General features: G+C 51.2%; 1 protein-coding gene across 3 annotated transcripts in view; it reads left to right on the top strand.

The window, feature by feature from the left end:
• The first annotated feature begins 744 nt into the window (after window positions 1–744).
• Wscd1 (WSC domain containing 1) overlaps window positions 745–18,837 on the top strand; it is a 43,068-nt gene continuing 24,975 nt past the window's right edge. Inside the window, exons 1-3 of one of the 3 annotated variants that reach the window (XM_028888681.2) lie at window positions 745–830; window positions 10,779–11,461; window positions 18,468–18,582. In XM_028888681.2, the coding sequence (XP_028744514.1) occupies window positions 11,044–11,461; window positions 18,468–18,582 (533 nt within the window). In that variant the 5' untranslated portion in view covers window positions 745–830; window positions 10,779–11,043. Of the gene's footprint in view, window positions 831–1,772; window positions 2,112–2,151; window positions 2,588–10,778; window positions 11,462–18,467; window positions 18,583–18,837 lie in introns of those variants that run through there. The other 2 variants (XM_028888679.2, XM_028888680.2) reach the window with 2 other exon arrangements.

Consider the following 18,837-nt stretch of genomic DNA (forward strand, 5'->3'; position numbering starts at 1 on the left):
TGCTGCTTGAGATGGTATCTCCTCCCAAGTAGCAGCTGCAAGGGAGAGCCTGGAATCCCAAGGAGCTGGTTTGGCTGTCCCCAGGGCTGTCCTTGTTACAACCCTTGGGTAATCAGCTCCCTGTGTGCATCAAGATCATCTCTGAAGTGGATGCATATGAAGTGAGTCAGTCTATCATAAGTATTAAGCGGGACAAAGGATATAAGAGAGTCGTGGCCTAAGGCCTGTGCAAGACACAAGAGTCTGAGCTTCCCAGGGACCCTGAACTATGTTTAAAAATCATACCTTCATGTCTTGAAATTCTAATAATTTTTGAGCACAGAGCCCACATTTTCCTTTTGCACTCGACTCTATAAATTATGTAGCCAGTCCTGGAGAGGGTTTAAACACAAAACAACTTTGTAAAAGGGCACAGCGAGTTACTGTTGATAACGATTATTAAAGGCTGTGGAGAGGGTCCTTTCTTTTCAGGCCTGGAATGCTGAGATAGCACAGAATTCCTCCTTCCCTGTGCTCTCATCCAAGAGCTCTGCCATAGTCCCCCAGACCCAAGATTCTTCTGTGCAAACCTCAGCGAGTCCTTCCTCATGGGGGGGTGGGGGGGCTTGACCTCCCAGAAGCTTTCTCCTAGTCCCCCTTCTAAGCCCCACTGCTGCCCAGCACCTGTTGAAAACGCACTTCTCTGAGCGGCCGAGCAGCTCTGCCCCTAGCGGAAGTTGGAAGCATGAAACTTCCATTCAGGAAGTCGGTTAGAGCCTCTGCCACCTGCTCCTGCTGTCAGCTCTCATCCTGTCCTCAGCCTCCAGCAGCATCTATGCTGTCAGTCCTGGGTGAGAACTGGGCCCACGGCTGTTCCTGGTAGAGCCGGGTAGATGCCGTGACTTGGGGGCTTGGAGAGGGGGAGCGGGGCTTCTCAGTGGGCTAAGCCTTTGAGGTTGGGTCCAGCCTTAGAGGGGGCTGTGTGTAGACCTGTGTGGTTGTTCTCTCCCCCCACCCCGTGTGTGTGTGTGTGTGTGTGTGTGTGTGTGTGTGTGTGTGTGTGTACCTGGGAGGCAATGTCCCTCTCCATACTATATCAAGAAGCAGGTCTGTCACCATGTGTCAGTGTGGGCAGGGTGATAAGCTGCTGGCAGAACCCCCAGGTGTGTGTGGAGATAGTGTGAGAATCCTTGTCATCAGGAATGTGATTCAAATTGTGTCTCAAGTTGTATGTGAGTGCTTGTTTCTGAGTGGATGTGTGACACAGTGGGTGAGGTGAATGTGCCTACCTCTGCATGGGACAGTGATCCAGTGTGTGTCTGTGTGTTTGTATTAGAGTGGTACAAACTGCGTGGTTGTGTGTGTGTGTGTGTGTGTGTGTGTGTGTGTGTGTGCACCTGCCAGTGTTCTAGCCTGTTTCTAAGTGAGTGGAGCAGAGCCCACAGAGTGTGTGAGTGTGGGTGTCTGGTGATTCAGTGTGTATTTGTATCAGCCACTGTGCGTCTACCACCACGTCTGCATCTAAGTGTGGTGGCGTACTGCTGTGAGTGGCAATGCCCAGTGTGTTCATGTGTGCTGTGCGTATGGTGTGAGCACCATGGTGCGTGCTAGAGCCAGCGAGGCTGCAGTGCTAGGCTGGGCGGGTGCATCAGACTGGTGTCAATGTCTCGTCTTGGCAGTGGCGAGTAGCGCGTGTGACCCGCGGTGTGTGTGTTGTCTCGCAGACCAGGACAGATCACGCCCCCCACCACCACTTCCCTCTGGGCTAGGAAGCCACGACCCTTTCTGGGAGTCAAACAGCGGGCTTACGCCGGAGCCTCTAGGACCCGGCGGAGGCCGGCCGCTGTCCCCGGGCCGCGCGAGTGAGCATGTGCAGACCAGGCGCCCGTTCGCCCGCTCCGCGCCCGCCGCCCGCTCCACTCCGCGCCCGCGGCTCAGGTCGGCGCTCGCCGTCTCCGCCACTGCTCAGCGCGGAAGTCCGCAGCCCGGGGAAGCTGAGCGGCGTGGGCCTGGGCGCGTTGGTGTGATCGCCACGGGCGCCGGGGGCGTGCGGGCGTCTGGGCTCCGGGCACTGCGGGGCTGCGGGCTCGGCGCCCGGGAAGGCGGGCGCCCCAGCTGGCCACGATTGCGGGGTGAGTCCTGTCTCCGGGGTCCCCCAGCCAAGACCCCGGCGCAGGCTGCGAGCTGGATCTACCCCAGTCGCGGGCAAACAAGTTTGTGTAGACACGACTGGGAGCGCGCGGGGCTGCACCTGCTGGGGCGCGGGGCGCGCTGGCGGGGCGCCTTCCAGGGGCCGGCGCTCGGCGCGCCAGGACCGTGGCGGATGCGTGGGGAGAGCATCGCCACGACTGGGCTTGACTCGGGGGGGGGGGTGCACAGGCAGTTGCACCAGCCGCATCTCCGCCAGGAGCCCGGGTACACCGGGTCCCAGTCCCCGGCGGGGTTCAGAACAGGATTTGAGGTGCGCACTGCCTCCCTCCTAGGTGGAGATATTCGCCAGAAGCTGCCCCCCCTCTCTCGTTCCGTTCCCAAGCCAGGCTTCCGGTCAGCGCAGGGTTTTCTTCAGTCTCTTGGTGAACTTGAACACCAGCAGAGACAAAACCGAAACGTATGTATTTTGTTGGGAAGATTACCCGGTGTCGCTCTTTGCATCTTTCTAAGGTGTGGATGGAGACTCGTGGCTGGATGCTGTGTTTGGCGTTTTTTCTTTGCTAGTCGGAAGCGTCCCTGGCTGTGTCAGCTGCTTCAGGGTAGCCTGTCTAAACTGCTTTCCTGGGTGTCTGTGCTCTGCGGGTGGGACTTGATGCCAGCTCATCGATGGGAGGTCAGACTGGGGAGAAGACCTATGCCCCATCTCCGTACTAACAAATGGGTAGTTTCCAGCCCTGGGACACAGCCCTCACTCTCCATCACAGGCTGCTTTCCAGAAAGAATGGACAAGCTCGGGACACCACTGTACTTTGTCACCTCAGCTCTCCTGTTACTGATGCCACATGCATACTTCTGTTTTAGGGAGACACACAGCCAGCCTGTGTGGGAGACTTTGTAGTAGGGATCAGGATCCCATCGGGCACAGGAAGTGAGGGCTGTAGAAAGTGAAAGAATTAGAGGAACCTCAAGCTGGGTGGCTGGTCTGTCTACAGTGCCCCCCACTTAATGGCTACAAGTGCTGGGGAGAGCTGCCTGGGTGTAGGAGCGGGTTTCCTTTCTCCCAAGCATGACCTCCCACCACACACATAGTCTTAGCTGAAATCCCATAATACGTCTGTGGGGAGAGACTGCCAAGCCCACAGGTTCAGTGAAGGCATCTCCCTGGCAGTGGTTGAAGACAGCTTGGCCAGCTGCTGGACTGAGGGTAGTGGGGCAACTGTCCCCTTATCTCCTTATCTCCCTGACATCATGCCCCCCCCATCCCATAATCGTTCCCATAGAGTTTTGGAAGAAACTTATCTTGGGGTGAGGGAATCCCTCTTTCAGGGCATTGAAGTCCTAGCATACACAGAGTGCTGGGCAGCACTCTGGCCTGACCAGAAGTACAGAGCAACGTGGTGGATTTAGACAGAGAGGACCCCTGTCCCTTTCCCCTATCTGCCTCCCCCAGCAGAGGGCACATTCTGGGCCAATGGCCTGCTACTAAATGTGAGTCTCAACTTGGCCAGTTCAACCCGGAAACTGCAGCACAAGTCAGTGAGTCTCACGGGTAGTTCTTGTAGAATCACTGAATAGACAGACCCTCAGAACCCACAGCCTCCAGGCCCAGATTGAGACATATGTGAGCAGGACCTAGTGGGATAGATACGCCTCTCTTTGCAGACACTCCCAGCTTGTACTCCCACCTGGCTCCATCCTGGCCAGTCTTCCTGAGACCAGCTCCCTGTGGAGTCAGGAGCAAGATCTTGGAGGCAGCTCAGCATTTAAATCTCGGGGATCTATATTTATATGGCAAGTGGTAGTCATACTCACAGGGTAGGGTCTTGATATCTGATCTGGAGGTCAGCCCTGCTTATTTGGGGAGCATGACCTAATTTTTCTCTGGACCTCTTAATCTTGTTTTCTCCCTCTCTTCCCTAATTTCTCTGAGTCTTGACTTTAATAACCACCATGTTGAGTTGTATCTAAAATACTATCTTCATGCGCTGCTTTGAGAGGCTGTGTCTGTGTGCCTCTCTGTAGACATTAAGTGCCCTCCTCTCTGCTTGATGTGAGCCCCCTCCCTAAAGGTCATCACCTTGGTATGAAGGGACCATGAGTAAGGACAGGGATGTGCAAGGTGTCTTGGGTCATCTCCTATAGCTTGAGTCCCTGTCCTTTGGCAGAAATGGAGCCACAGAAGACAGGACTGACTGACTCACCTGCCCAGATTTATCCAAGTCTCTCAAAGGTGTTGTAACATCCATCTAACCTGCCCCATTCTGCCCAAGGCCCAAGACCACACTCAGGGACTCACCACCAGTGGAAGAAGCACAGGAATGGATGAATACATTAGCTGTTTGTTTCTGAGTTAATTGGCCCCCAGTGTTTCACATTCTGCCTCTTTATAACAGGGATAATGACTCATAAAAATAATGTCATGAGCCTGTGGGAAGACCACTCACTCATTTGTTTATCTATTCATTCGTAGTATGTGAAAGCACTTGTAACTCTAATCCAAACTTTACTGTGCATATGAACTTCAGCCATGAGTTCACTGAAGGTTAGATACTTCATCTGCATTGAGTGGAGTTTTGACCTTAGTAAGACTATTCTTACTATTCATGATTGACAAATCATAATTGTATATTTTAACGGGCTACCATGTGACATGGGACCTGTGTATATAATATGAACTGATTAAGCTAATTAGTTATTATGTTTTATACATTTAAAGAAACATTGTATGTGGATGTGGAGTATGTGTGTGTGCACATCTGTGTGTGCACATCTGTGTGTGCAAAGCACCTGCAGAGGCCAGAAGTTGAAGTCAAGTGTTGTTCTCTACATTCTTATTGTTCTCCACATTATTATTGTTGTTTGGGTTTTGCTTGTTTTGTTTTGTTTGAGACAAGCTCTTGCTGTCTAACTCTGGCTAGCTGGAACTCATTTGGCAGACCAGGCTAGCCTCTGCCTCTCAAATGCTGAGATTAAAGGCATTGTACTGCCACATGTGACCTCCATATTATTTTACAAGCCAAGGTGTCTCACTGAGCCTAGATCTTGCTGCTTCAGCTATTCTGTGTGGTCAGCAAGCCTTTGCCTATCTCCACCTCATGAACACAGCTTACAGAAGCACATCCATGCCTGGCTTCTGCCTGTATGCTGGGGATCTGAACCCAGAATCTCCTGCTTTCAGAGAGCAAGCACTTTGCTCATTAATCTATCTCCCCAAACCCCTAGAAACATTTTTTTTGGAATTATTTCTCTTGAGTGATGAAGTTCAAAGAGTTTTGCCCCTTCAAAGATGGAGTCTTGCCGGGCAGTGGAGGTGCACACCTTTAATCCCAGCACTCAGGAGAGAGAGGGAGGCAGATCTCTGAGTTCGAGGCCAACCTGGTCTACAAAGCGGGCTCCAGGACAGCCAGAGAAACCCTGTTGAAAAAAACAAAAACAAACAAACAAAAATAGAGTCTTTACCCCATTCCTGCAAGAGCCCAACAGGTTTGTGTTTTGTGGGTACCTTACCCCCCTTTGCAGCCATGGACCAGTTCAGGACCCTGGAATGAGGGTGGGCAGAGTGGGCAGCGCTATTGACTGTACCTAGGGGTGGCTTGCAGGCTGGGAGGGGATGTAGGGATAGTGACAGGCAGCCACACTCCAAGTAGAACCCAAACCCAGCCACAGCTCACCCTGCATTCAGCATCTCTGTCAGTGTGGCAGAGTCACTCTGCGCCAGCGGGTGAGGAGGTTTTATGGAGAAAGTGTTGTTGGGCAGAGCCTTGAGGGTAGGAAAGTACTTCAGGCCTGTGAGTTGGGCAGAGCATCCCTGGCTGTCTGAAGAATGTGCACCATAAGGAGGCTTGAAACATCTCACGCTGGCCAGGAATATTAGTTGGGACACAGGGTTCTGTAAGGAACAGTTGGAGGGAGGAGGATGGGAGTGAGACCAAGACAGGACACTGCATGGCAGTGGAGGAGTTTGGACCAGTTCCTCCTGGGGCTTCTGAAAGCTATAGCATCACTAGTGCTATGCACTGGGATAACTGCTTTCTTGAGATGCTAGGAGGACACAGTCTCTGGGAGAGGGATGAAGTTCAGATGACAGACATTAAGTGGGGCAGCAGAGGATGGAGAAGGAGAAATTAGAGGTGGGAGAACACTGGAGTCCAGCCTTACTTACAGTTTTACTGAGGTCCCAAAGCATGGAGCCACTAGCTTCTGGTTGGTCCCTGACCTGAGGCTCTGAGCAGCTGGGGCATAGGTCCCCATCTTGACTGGGAAACAGCTTGCTGGACCCTGAGCTTTGTCTTTAGATGCTGCCCGGTGTGCACACAGCTTTGAGTCACCCTTTCTTGGTGGCCACAGTGACTAAGATCCGTGTTGGGGGGGGGGGCGCTGGTCATTTGTTCTGCCACTCATGCTCCTCTCTAGCTAGAAGGTAGAAGGGAGGTGGAGTCACATGACTGAACCCCAGGGGCCAGCATTGATGAGCCTTGGTGATGCTCTCCTCTCCTGTCTTTTCCCTTGCTCTTTCTGCTGCCACTCCTAGGGCTCCAAACCCAACCTGGCCCACAGGGAGGTGCCACCTGCCCCCTTCCAGAGCCCAGGTTTCCTGAGCTCCCCTTGCTCTAGGAGTCAGATTTTCTTCCCTGAGACTCCTTGAAGCCTCTTGGTTCAATAGTCTCCTCTTCTTCCTGGGAAATCTCAGGGACTCCTTCCCTAAGCCTTAAAATAATTCCAAGGATGTATAGAGCACTGAGCAAGGTGGCAGATGGACATTTGTCCAACCTGGACGAGCCTCAAGTGGGGACTCTCAACAGTCCCTCACCCCAAGTACTCTGAGTTCCAGACAAGGAAAAGCAACAATGAAGCAAGCCTCCAGAAAGATGTTGGAGACTTCCAGAAAAGGGGGAAGGTCTCAAAGGCGGCCTTCCAGCCTGCCCATGGCAGTGCCTGTTAGGTTTGGCTCTGGGAAGGCCAGAACAGGAGGAACTTCTGTCTGGCATAGTTTCAAACCTATGACGGAGACACACTAAATTTTAAAGAATACATCAAGTGAGGAACTCAAAGGGGCAGGGAGCTTATTGGCCACACACTCCAGGAACAGATGGCCTGGGTATGAATACTGACTCAGATCATCTAGGCAGGTATGGGGACAGTTCTCAACTGACGCGAAGCAGGCCTTCTGCCCCCATGAGGCTCTAGGGGCCCATGAGGTACATAGGCCATCTAATCTATTTATTCACACTGCAGGAGCTTAATAAATGGTGTCACTGAAAATTAAGCAGTTGCCAACAGCAGTCAGATCAACTTCAAGCAAGAGGAAGTTGTTGGATCCGTCCTGGGAGTAGGAGGCCAGGAGGAAAGGAGACAGTTTCCCAGGAACACCTGCTCTGGGCACCTCCATCAGCTCCTGTGCACCTCTTTGGTACTCAGAACCAGTGTGTGCCACAGTCTAGGCAACTGGAGTATGGATCTACAACCATACCCACTCACCCATTCACAGACAAGGAGCCTGAGGTCCTGCCCTGGGATTGGGTTTGCTATAATAAAGGTCTGCTGGTAGATCATTGATTGACAGCAGGTCAACCAATGCCCTCCCAGGTCTGGTATAGATGAAAAATGGCCAGATTCCTGCAAGGTCTCAGCTGGCTCTGCTGTCTACACTGTCTGTCTGTGAGTTCTATGAATGTTGCAAGTCCCAGCTTGGCCCCTCTTGAGTTAACATGTTCTTGCCATTACTACTCAACTAGCTGTATGCTGGGATCTGGGGATATGGAGATAGGCCAGGACCTGGAGGAGCCTCATCAGCCTGACAGTTAAGAGGGGGTGCACACTAGCAAATGCAGTCTTGGTGGTAAAGTATGGTGGAGGCTCAGGGCAGGGCAAGTTCCTAATGCTTTCATTATGTAACCCCCTGCCCAACCTCATTCAGGGTTCTGGCCTGGGAATCAGCTTTGCCATTTTAAGACTTGAGAATGAAAGCCTGTTTCTGGGACCCTGGGCTATCGAACTCTGGCCTACCTACATGTAACTGTTGACACCACCTACATTAGAGAGACCACTCCAGGAACTGGTCCAGGGGGCTCTAGGAGGACTTGCAAGGTCTTGGAGAGCTTGAGTGAGTTTGAATCCTGGCGGGTTCATGCTGAAATCGCTCCCCTCCACCCCACTCTTCTTGTCTCATATATGCAGATCCTATCTGTAACATAAGATGGAAATCCCAGCACACCTTGAGCACAGGGGTGGGAGCATCCCCCACATGTCTGTTCCATCTCACCAGAAACTTTCTTTCCACAGCAGATATGTCACCTTATGCCTGCTAATTTAGTGTTCAGGGTTTTATACCAGTGGGATCCTAACTTTTCTGCATCCAAAACTCTTCTGCAAACATACCTGGAAACCTTCTTAAAGCACACAAAAGACTCAACATACAGGTATTTAGGTGTTCTTGATAATCCATGTGCATCTTACACCTCAACTCTGTGGTGCTGAGACCTCTGGTTGCCCACATGTTGCTCAGCATCTCTCCAGTTCAGGTTTCCTCCCAGCTATGGATGAATGGAGTTTGAAGTTTGGCTGCTATCAGACCCCTCAGGAGCAGGCTTCTCCTGTCCACTTAGCTACTCTTTCATTCATAAGAAGAAGGAAAGAGTCTTTACAGGCAAAGACTACTGAGGTATCACTTTGTACCAGGCTTTATGCTGGGGGACAGTGACAAAAGTAAATAGGGGATGCCATCGACTAGGGTTGATCAGAGTCCTTTGGGCATGTTGAAAAGTGGATGGACAATGCTAATTGCACCGAAGTGGTGCATGCTGGTGTGGACTCAAAACAGGCTCTTGGGGACCAGGGAGCCCATCTCTATCTCTGTGGGTGAATGTGATCGGGAAAAGCTTGGAAGTGACCTTTATGCTAAGCCCAGGGGGTCATACAAAGATTTCACCAGGCAGAGGGAGGAAATAGGGGCTGACACGCTATGATTGTAGGAGGCTCTGCTGCAGTCATAATGCATGTATGTGCCTGCATGGTGGAGACACTGAGGCCTAGAGAATGGGCCACGATGGGCTGGATCACAAGGAGACCTTGTGTGCCATGCTAAGGAGCTTGCAGTTTATCCCCAACCTCTGGGGAGCTATTGAAAGAGAGGTTTTTAAGCAGGGGAACACCAGCCATGATCAGATGCGTGAGTTAAGGAGGCTCACCCAGGCAGCCTGTGCACTGTGGATTGAAGGAGCCCAGGCTGGGGGCAGACAGATCAGTCCGGATTTCATGGGATTTTCTCTGTGGTTTTACAAATCTGAGGCTGGCAGGGGTGGGTCTGGCGACACACAGCTTAGAAAGGAAAGGCTCGGAGACCATCTGCAAAGGCTTCCCCGCTCAGCTGGATTCCACCATCCTTTGCTGATGAGGACCCGTGTTCCCATACCTCTGTCATCCTGGGGGCTCTCAGAACTTAATCCGGAAGGCGCAGGCCCGTCTGGGCCCCTTTGGATGCTCTCCTGGGCCCCCAGCCTCCTTGCAGCCTGGAATGCTGGGCCCCAGAGCCAAAACATTGTCTTTCTTCTCACACCCAGCAGGCCGTGTCTGTGCACAGAACAGCCATTGAAGCGACTGCCCTCACCATGTTAGTTACGGCCAGCGGCTTAGTCATGCTTCCAGGGTCTTTTCTTCTGGGACAAGCCTGTCCTTGTGCTCAGGGCCCTTCTCACACAGCAGCCCAACTCGTGGCAGCTGCGGACACCCCCCCCCCACCAACCCTAATAGCCACTTTGGAGATGCCGCCAATGGGAACCACAGCTTAACATGAACACTATGGCCCCGGGCAGCGATGAGCACCATGCGAGCTTGCCTGGCGGACCTTCCCTCCTCCACATCAGCTTCTCCAGCCTCTTGGTGCTATCCTGTCCTTTGGCACCCTAGCAAAGAGTCCACCAAAATCCCCTCCCTCCCTCGGGCCTCTGTCTTAGTGAGAGTCAATGACCAACCTCTGTAGAAGCTGCTTCCAGAATACAGATCACAGCGTCACTGCATCACAGGAGGCAGGCAGGTCACTGTGTGTATTCATCCAGTCCCATCAGTGTACACCTGCCTGTGTGGGGCACACTCGTGTTCTAGTCAAGCTGTGTTTCAGGCTGGGCTGTGTAGCTGTTGAGAACACAGATCTGGAGAGAGACTTTGGAGCGTTGGCTCTTGTGCTCACCAGCTGTGTGGCTTCAGGACATGATTTTTTTCCTTTGTTTTTCTCATCTGTATAGTGGGAAACATTCCAGCATCTAGCTCATTCGATTGGGGAGAGTTAAATGAGATACTGTGTAACTCACCAAGCTGAGTGCCTGGAACTACTGTGGACTCACTGAAGGTCATGGTTGCTTGCCTTCCTCCTACTCAGTGCTGTTGTCATTACTGGACCTTCCTTGCCACTGTCCAAAACAGTATCGTCCTCAGGTCGCAAATGTGGAAGCTGAAGCCCAGAGAGGTTCAGTAACTTCCCCAGTGTCACACAGCTGGCCAGCAGAGGAGCTGGGATCTGAACATTCTGTCCCGTGTTCCTGACACCTAGCTCACCCCTTTATTAAATCAGTCATAGGTCTGGGGACTACCCTGACTCAGGAAGGAGAAGGTGAACCTTATTGCATCTTAATGTTATTTCTCCACTTTCCTAGGTTCCTGAGACTGACAAGGGCCAGGAGAGCTGAGGGATGGGGGAGATGGTGACCCTTGGGCAGAAGCTACCAATGTGGGGCCTGTGGCTGCTGGAGAAAAGTGATGGTGACATTTGAAACCCACAGGGACAGCAGCGCAAAAGTGAGCTGACAGGTTCAAGAGCCAGGATGCTGGGATGACACCTCTGGAGGCCCTGGCGTCCCTCCTGCCCAGGTGCTAGGAGCCGTCCCCAGGCTCCAGCCGGGAGCCCTGCTGCCCAGGGGCATGGCCAAACCTTTCTTCAGACTCCAGAAGTTTCTCCGCAGAACACAGTTCCTGCTACTCTTCCTCACAGCCGCCTACCTGATGACCGGCAGCCTGCTGCTCCTGCAGAGGGCCAGAGTGGCCCTCCCACAGGCCCTTCGGCCTCCTAGCAGCCTACAGGCCTTGCCAGTGGCCACTGTGGCCCTGGGGGTGGGCCTTCTGGATGGCAGAAGCCTTCATGACCCCCACAGTAGCCCTGACCTAATACTTGATGTGGACACACTAAGGAGTCCTCTGGCCCGACTGCCACCTGGAATCCGCTGGCCCCGGAGGAACCGCAGCTCACTGAGGCGGCGCTGGCTCCACCATCTCACCAGTGACCCCCAGGCGCCACCCACCCTGGGCCCTGAGGCCCCTGGACCAGCAAGCCGCAGCCAAGGTAGGTGCTCTGCTGCTGCCAAGAACCCTGCTCACGGTTCCATTGGTTGCCCCTTTTCTCAGCCCTGTGGTAGCTGAGGGGTATGATACGGTCACCTAGAGCTCAGACTTTGATCTTGATTCAGCCACATCTTGCTGGGTGACCTTGTTTATGTCACTTGTTTCTGGGTCCTCTCAGGTGGAGATAGAGACATTGACTCCAAAGTTATTGTATGGATTGTATTGGGGTGGCCTGGAGCAGTGTGTCACAAGGTGTCAAGGGTGCTCTCAGAGTAGGAGCATCTGCTCTGAGACCAGCACAGTCTCAGGTTCTCATACATCAAACAAAGCAGAATCTCCTACTTTGGTTGCCCACCAGAAATCCCCTTATCCATGCTCCAGACTGGTGGGTCTCCACCTTCCTAATGCTGCAGTCCTTTAGTACAGTTCATGTTGTGGTAACAACCCCCAGCCACAAAATTATTTGTGTTGCTACTTCATACCTGTAATTTTGCTACTGCTATGAATTGTGATGTAAATATCTGATATGCAGGATATCTGATATTTGATCCCTTGGAGGGGGTCGCTACCCACAGGTTGAGAACTGCTGTTCTAGGTCACCCTGGTGCACTCCTAAGCCAAGAGCCACTTGTCAAGGGTACCTCACGAATTACTTGGCCTTCTAACTGGAAGCTGTTATTTCTTTAGTAAAAGTAGCTCCTCGTCTGTACAGTGTCACTCTTCTGTGAAGCCACTGTGTCTGGCACTATTATTTCCCCAATTCACAGTGAAGACACTGAGTCATGGGAAAGCTGAGTGAATGGCCAAGGTCATTCTCATAGTTTGAGGTCTCTTGAAGCTCGCCCCAAAGCCAGAACTCAAATGTAGAGTAGATCTGGGCAGTGACCTCAGGAAACCCCAGCTGGGGAGTGGCAGGGAGACCAAGAAGGAAGGCAGCCAGGAGAGGTGTGCCATGGAGCAGGAGCAGGCTGATGGAGCCTGCTTGAGCTGGGAGGGGACTGGAGGCAAAGCAGGACACACATCTCAGGGCAGCCTGGAGTGGCAGGCCTGGAGTTGGCCAGTGATTGGGATCAGCCTTCACACTGCTGTAAGCCCCAAAATAAGATGGTCCACTCCGACCTGGTGCTCTTTGCACTGCGTTCTGTGGATTCTCTGTACAGGGCCCAGGAAACATGCTGGGTGCCTGGGGAACATATATAGTAAGTGCTGAAATTGTGCCTGAATGAAACTGAGCTCAGCCAGCGCTGATCATCCTGTTACCACCTCCTTTGGTCCTGTACCCTAAGTCACCAGGTATTCCTGTCCCTAAAATAAAGTTCATAGATTGTTAAATATAGATGTTTGAGCATAGTCTGTACAGTACCTAGCATAAGGAATAAGCATAGTGCATGGAGTACTTAGCATGGAGTACTAAGCACAGCAAGCACGTAGAATATTAAGCATAGAATACACAGTTCTTAGCCTAGAGCGCTAAGTGGAAGACTGTAGGAGGAGATAAGGCAAGTGGGGCATCAGGCCTAGGGGAGGGCAGGCATAAGAGAAAGTGCCAGGCCTAACATTTGGGATGGATGATGGATGGATGGATCTATTCTGTGTTGCTGAAACTCAGCTCCTAGGCCACAGGATACTAGGCACACACTGCACTGTTGAGTCACACCCCCAGCCCTCGATTTATTCTGAGGATGATAAGGTTCCAGAGACCTGAAAGGAGCCCCAGCTTCTCTTCCTTGGGGAGATGGCTCAGCCCAACCAAGTGAAGACTAGAAGGCTGTGGGTTCTTGTCTCCAGGGAAGGATGTTTTTCAGATATCATCCAGCCAGTGTTCATCACAGTGGGCTCTTTAGCATAGCCTTCATGTAAGAGGAGACGGAGGGACTGGTGGTCCAGCTCATTTTATGTATGTGTGCCTTCCTTCTCTAATCTCTCCAATGTACCAAGAAACTGGGTCTCTCTGCAGGCATTACTGGGGCAATTAATTTAGACTAAAGTGCAAATGACCGGGAGAGGGCCCCATGGGTTTCTTGAGAGGGAGTTTTGTGAAGTGTATACTTGCTGAAGACAGAGCTGAGTTCCTCTCTTGCTATTGCTGTTTCATGGCTCTGTGACCTTCAACAAATTGACCTGGAGTCCTCCCTTCATTTCTTTCCACCCTCATTTACTGAAGACCTACTGCATTCGTCCCCATATGTGTTTTGCATTGGGCTCTTGAGTGCTCTGTCTGGGGTGGAGTCAGCTGTGTATGCAAATAATCACTACACAGACTTACTGAAAGATGATTAAGGCATGGCATGGGGCTTGAGGCAGAGCAGACATTTTATAACCGCTCTGCAGAGAAGGAAACTACAGGCCGCCCAGCAGTCTGGTTCTGGCCATAGACATGTCCAAGAGAACCATTTAGTTACCCCCAAAGACACAGTAGTGATGGAAGGGCTCCCGCAAAAGCAGGAGAGATCACAGTTAGATGTAAGCAAGGCAGTGATCGATTGCTGTCCGACAATATGGTTTGGGGTGTGACTAAAGATGGCATACCTCCTTATCTGTTGATAGTCCCTGTCCCTGACCTCTGGAGTGCCCCCGTTTCCAAACAGAGAAAGGGTTAACTCTGGCCACAACAGGGTACAGTGTGGCATCCAAGGTCCAGTCCCAGGGCTTGACAGTGAGGATCCAGAATGCTTAATAGACACCATCACTCCATGAAGTGATTAAATATTCTGAATCTTCTGCAAGATTTTAAAGATAAAGTTGGTCTCCCTGCAGACTCAAATGACCATTTCTGAGGGAGGTGTGGTGACATGATGGGAGTCTTCAGAGAACACAGAGGGAGGCAGAATGCTCTCCTGGGAGCCCCTGCCCCTGCCTCTGATAGGACTCTCTGGCCCTGCATGGCCAAGCAGGTCTCCTTGGTCTAAAGAGTGGCCCACAGTGTAGCCCTCGGCCAGCTGCTGGGGCTGCAGACAAAGCAAGCATCTCTTTGCAGCCTGGGCATCCCGCCATCCCCTGAAAGGGATCCTGCAAGCCACGGAAGCTGCAGGAGTCTCCATCAATCACTGAGCATTTCATTATACCTTGGACAACATCCATAATGGAATAAAATGTCAGTAAGTTTACTAGGGGAAAAATAGTAACTTCTCCATAGCCAGTTTGTTTTTTATTGATAGTAATTTCCAAAGACATTCCAATATCTCCAAAGCCATCGTTAATAGCCTCACGACTTGTCCATTCCGATGTGCAAATGAACAGATGCAGAGTCACAGGCGGTAATGCATCGCCTTCGTTTCAGCCCGAAGTCATAAATCCGCCTCGGGATCGTCCCAGCGCATCCCTCGAAAGTTCTTGCTTTTCTGCACATTCTTGCCTCTGTCAGGGATTTAGAAAAGCCATTTGTTATGTTAAGTGACAAAGGGCTCCTTTGCTCCCCCACAACCCAGAGGGGCCATCTGTGTCTCAGGCCCTGGCTTCACCCCAAGGCAGAGCTGCTGGGCGGAGCGGCAGTGGGTGGGTGGGGGCTTCCTCTGCATGTTGGTCAGACACGGAGTCCAGCGGCTCAGTACTCAGCCACTTCTACTTTCAGAACGCCAGCCTGGCTGTTGAAACCATTGCTTTCCTCTCTTCCACTAATGTGCTAATTATTCAGCTAATATTTACTGATCCATTGTCCCACTAGGTCCCAGGTTAGGGTATAGGATCAGAATAATAATAGATGTTATTTATTTGAACATCTGTTATGTATGGAGCATCATTTTGTGTAGATGTCCATCTGTCATCTTGTTTAATTTAATCTTCAAAGAGCCTACTGATGTAAGCAGTGTTCTCGCCACTTTAACAACGAAGAATGTGAGTTCCAGCGAAGTCATTGAGAATTCTTCATTATTCAAAATGAACTATTAGAAATAAAATAGTCACTCCTGGGTACCTGACACTCCGAGGCTTGTGTTAGACACTGGACATGTGTTATCTTGTGGAATTCTCTCAACCAGCTTCTGGAATTGGTACCATGTCCCAGTTTTGTAGATAGGGAATCTACATCTTAGACCCCTCTCTAAGTACCCCCTCGTACTGCACATCCCGGGTCACACAGCCCTGTCCTGGCAGGGCAGGAATTCAAACCTCCACCATCCCATTCTCAGAAACATGGATGCACCATTTCAACATCAGCAAGTCTTAGCCCGGGTGCCTTTTGAGCTTTTGTGCCTCAGGTTCCACTACAGAACTCGTGTTTGGATTGTTTAATCGAAAGCTGCAATGGACATTTTCTTCTGTGCCAACTAACACATTGGAAGTTTCTCAGACACTGCTAAGTAGGCAAGGCGAGAATAATTCATGCCTGCTGCTGCTCTGGGTGGGTGTTTTCTGCAACCATATATGATGGGGATCCCTGCGGGGACAGAGAGAGAGAGAGAGAGAGAGAGAGAGAGAGAGAGAGAGAGAGAGAGAGAGAGAGAGAGAGAGAGAGAGAGAGAGAGAGTTTACCGGGATTCGTACCAGGGAAATAGCCCCACCAGGGAGTAGGTGCCTGTGGTTGGCATGCTGGGTGTGGCCACATGTGTTGATGCCCAACCCTCCATGGAGGTGGCCTCAGGAGGCATGGAATTTAGAAGGGGCCATATTGAAGAAGGTGGCTGTTGGCTTCGCCTTCCTGGCATCTTCTGACCTGAGATTCCCTGGAGCCCTGGATGGTGAAAGTACAGCTCATGCTCTTGTGGCTGTCATCTGCTCTGGGAGTTTAGGCCCCTGGAACTTAGAGCCAGGTGTGGCCAGCAGGGCCACCCTTATTGTACCAGGGCTCCTCTGCTTTACACCTGAGGCCTTGGGACTACCAGTATGGTCTGTTGGAGCTGTGACCCACTGTTTCCCCTTAGGTGATAGCACTGGTATTGTGCCTAACTCTGGTGAGTCAGTTGGGGTAAAGATGCTGTCCCTACCCTCTTAGAAGCTTCAGGTTTAGATTTTTAACATCAAGTTAATGACTAGGACTTGGCTGACAATCCCAGTCATTAATTTGCCTGTATTTTTAAGGCAACATCTTTGAGCCCTGAGATTCTATGGAGAGCTGGAGTGACAGAGGAAGGATCCTGGCCTTAGGATAGATGAGAAGTTCTGGCTAGATGGGAGAGGGGAACTGGTCTAGAGCAAAGGTGGGCATACATCTACCTGACAGTTGGAGAAACTGAACTACGGACAATTGAGATGAGTCCAAAGTAGCCTTTACTGTGGCAGCACTCAAAGACTGAAGAGCCCCTCCCTGCTTCAGGAATGAATGGGCATGGAGCCCTTCCCCCACACTGCTCAGCAGAAGCCACCATTCCTTGAGAGGGACCATGACCTCCCTCTTCTCTGGCCAGCCCTGTGTTTCTGGTGCACACTCCAGGTGACATTTCAGAGGTCCAGAGCAGCAGAGCACACACACACTCTCAGGCAGTGTGCAGCCTCAGTGCAGGTGTCCTGGCCAGTTCCCAACATAGCAGTTGTGGATGTGCCTTCCCAGTTTGGGGACCATGCGAGAGTGTGTTTGCAAATTCCCAAATGCCATTTCTTCCAAACACTGTGATGCATGTGACATTTACATGCCTGGGGCTGCACTTGCATTCCCCAGGTTTCTCTGCAAGTCTGGGAAGCATCTCCTTCCTGTCAGTGACAGGGCCGGCTATCAGCAACTCCCACCAGCGTGTGTATGCTTGGGTCTATAGTGCCACTACCCTATGGAATCATCCTCGTGTCCCTGACTGGGGAAGTGCATGAGGGTATGGCAGAGGGCTCCACAGTCACTTGGTTACATCAGTTCCTACATGGACTCCTGTCTCAAAACTGACAGACTGTTTACATATGCTAGCAACACACTGCAGATTGGTTGTTTTAAAGGGGCCCCTGCTCATGAGAAGTCTTAGGTTAACTAATTCCAGACTTCCCCTGGATCCTGTCCTCCCTCTGGTTCATGTGAATGTGGTAGAAGTGTGTCTTGGGACCACAGTAGAGACAGAGGGCCTCTCTGAACCTAGGAAGGGAAGAGAGGGTAAGGCCATTAAACTGTCAATGTTTATAAGGACTCAAGTGTATAAAAATGCCAGCTATCCTGATTTGATCATTGTACACATATATTGAGTCATCACACTGTAGCCCATTAATATATACAATTAATAATATATGCATATGTATTTGAAACTCAGATTCAAACTCAGTGAAGAGGAGTGGTGGAGAAAAGCCTGCAGTCAGGCTGGTTCCAGATTCCTGAAAGTGCCTTTCTGTAGCATGAATCTTAACAGTTCTTATTAATAAAATCAAACCTGAGGCCAGTTATTGGGGCGAATACTGGAAGATCAGAGAGACAGAACAAGCCACAGCTAACCTCACCTGGCCAATTTCTCAGGTGATCTTCTTTCCTCAGACTGGAAGCCTCTGTGTCCTCATATCCGAATGGCTCTCAGCTGAACTGTGCTCCAAAGCCTGAAAGCTTAACTAGGCCAAATGCTTCTAGTTTCTGGTCCTCAAGCCTTATATACCTTTCTGCTTTCTACCACCACTCCCTGGGATTAAAGGCATGAGTCACCATGCTTGGCTGTATCCTTGAACACATGGGTTTCTGCCTCTGGAATGCTAAGATTAAAGGTGTGAGTGCCACCATTTTCTAGCCTTTGTATCTAGTGGCTGTTCTGTCTCTGACCCCAGATAAGTTTATTAGGGCACACAATATTTTGGGGAACACAATACCGCCACACCTTTCAGTGCACAGTAGGCCATTAACTGAGTACATAGTATCCATTAACTGAGTACATAGTATCCATTAACTGAGCAAAGGAGCAGAAAGCTGCCCAACTGCCCATTTGGCCCTTGTGCTGAGAGGAAGTTGAAGAGCAGCTTTCATCCCCTCTATTCTCTAGAGAAGCGTATGGGCCAGGCAGGGCTGGTGATCCCTCTTTTTCCTCACTGGTTGCAGGCAGGCAGACTTTCCCAGGCCCAAGGCCTTCCTTGACTCCTGGGCCTATGATCTCAGTTGTGCTCCCTCTTTACAGGCACTTACCTGGGATGCTTCAGTGAGGAGGGCCAGGAGAGAACTCTGAAGGGGGCAGTGTTTTATGACTTGAGAAAGATGACCGTGTCCCACTGCCAGGATGCCTGTGCTGAGCGGTGAGTGTTGAGCTGGGCTGTTGACTGCACCAGAATAAGGTTAGAAGACAGTCTCAGAACCAAGGGACATCATGGTTGCTGGTTAGCTGTCCTGATGTCATTACCCCTCCATTCATCAGACTCTAATCTCCAGGAGAAAGCTTGTCAGCGTATGACCAAGGTGCTGGGAAGTATCTGGAGACCTGGCTTCTATTCCTGCTACGCTAGGGACTCTCCCTGTGAACCATGGGAGTTCTTTGAATAGGCTCTAGAAGA

Source organism: Peromyscus leucopus, chromosome 8b (assembly GCF_004664715.2).
Source record: "Peromyscus leucopus breed LL Stock chromosome 8b, UCI_PerLeu_2.1, whole genome shotgun sequence".
Classification (NCBI taxonomy): domain Eukaryota; kingdom Metazoa; phylum Chordata; class Mammalia; order Rodentia; family Cricetidae; genus Peromyscus; species Peromyscus leucopus.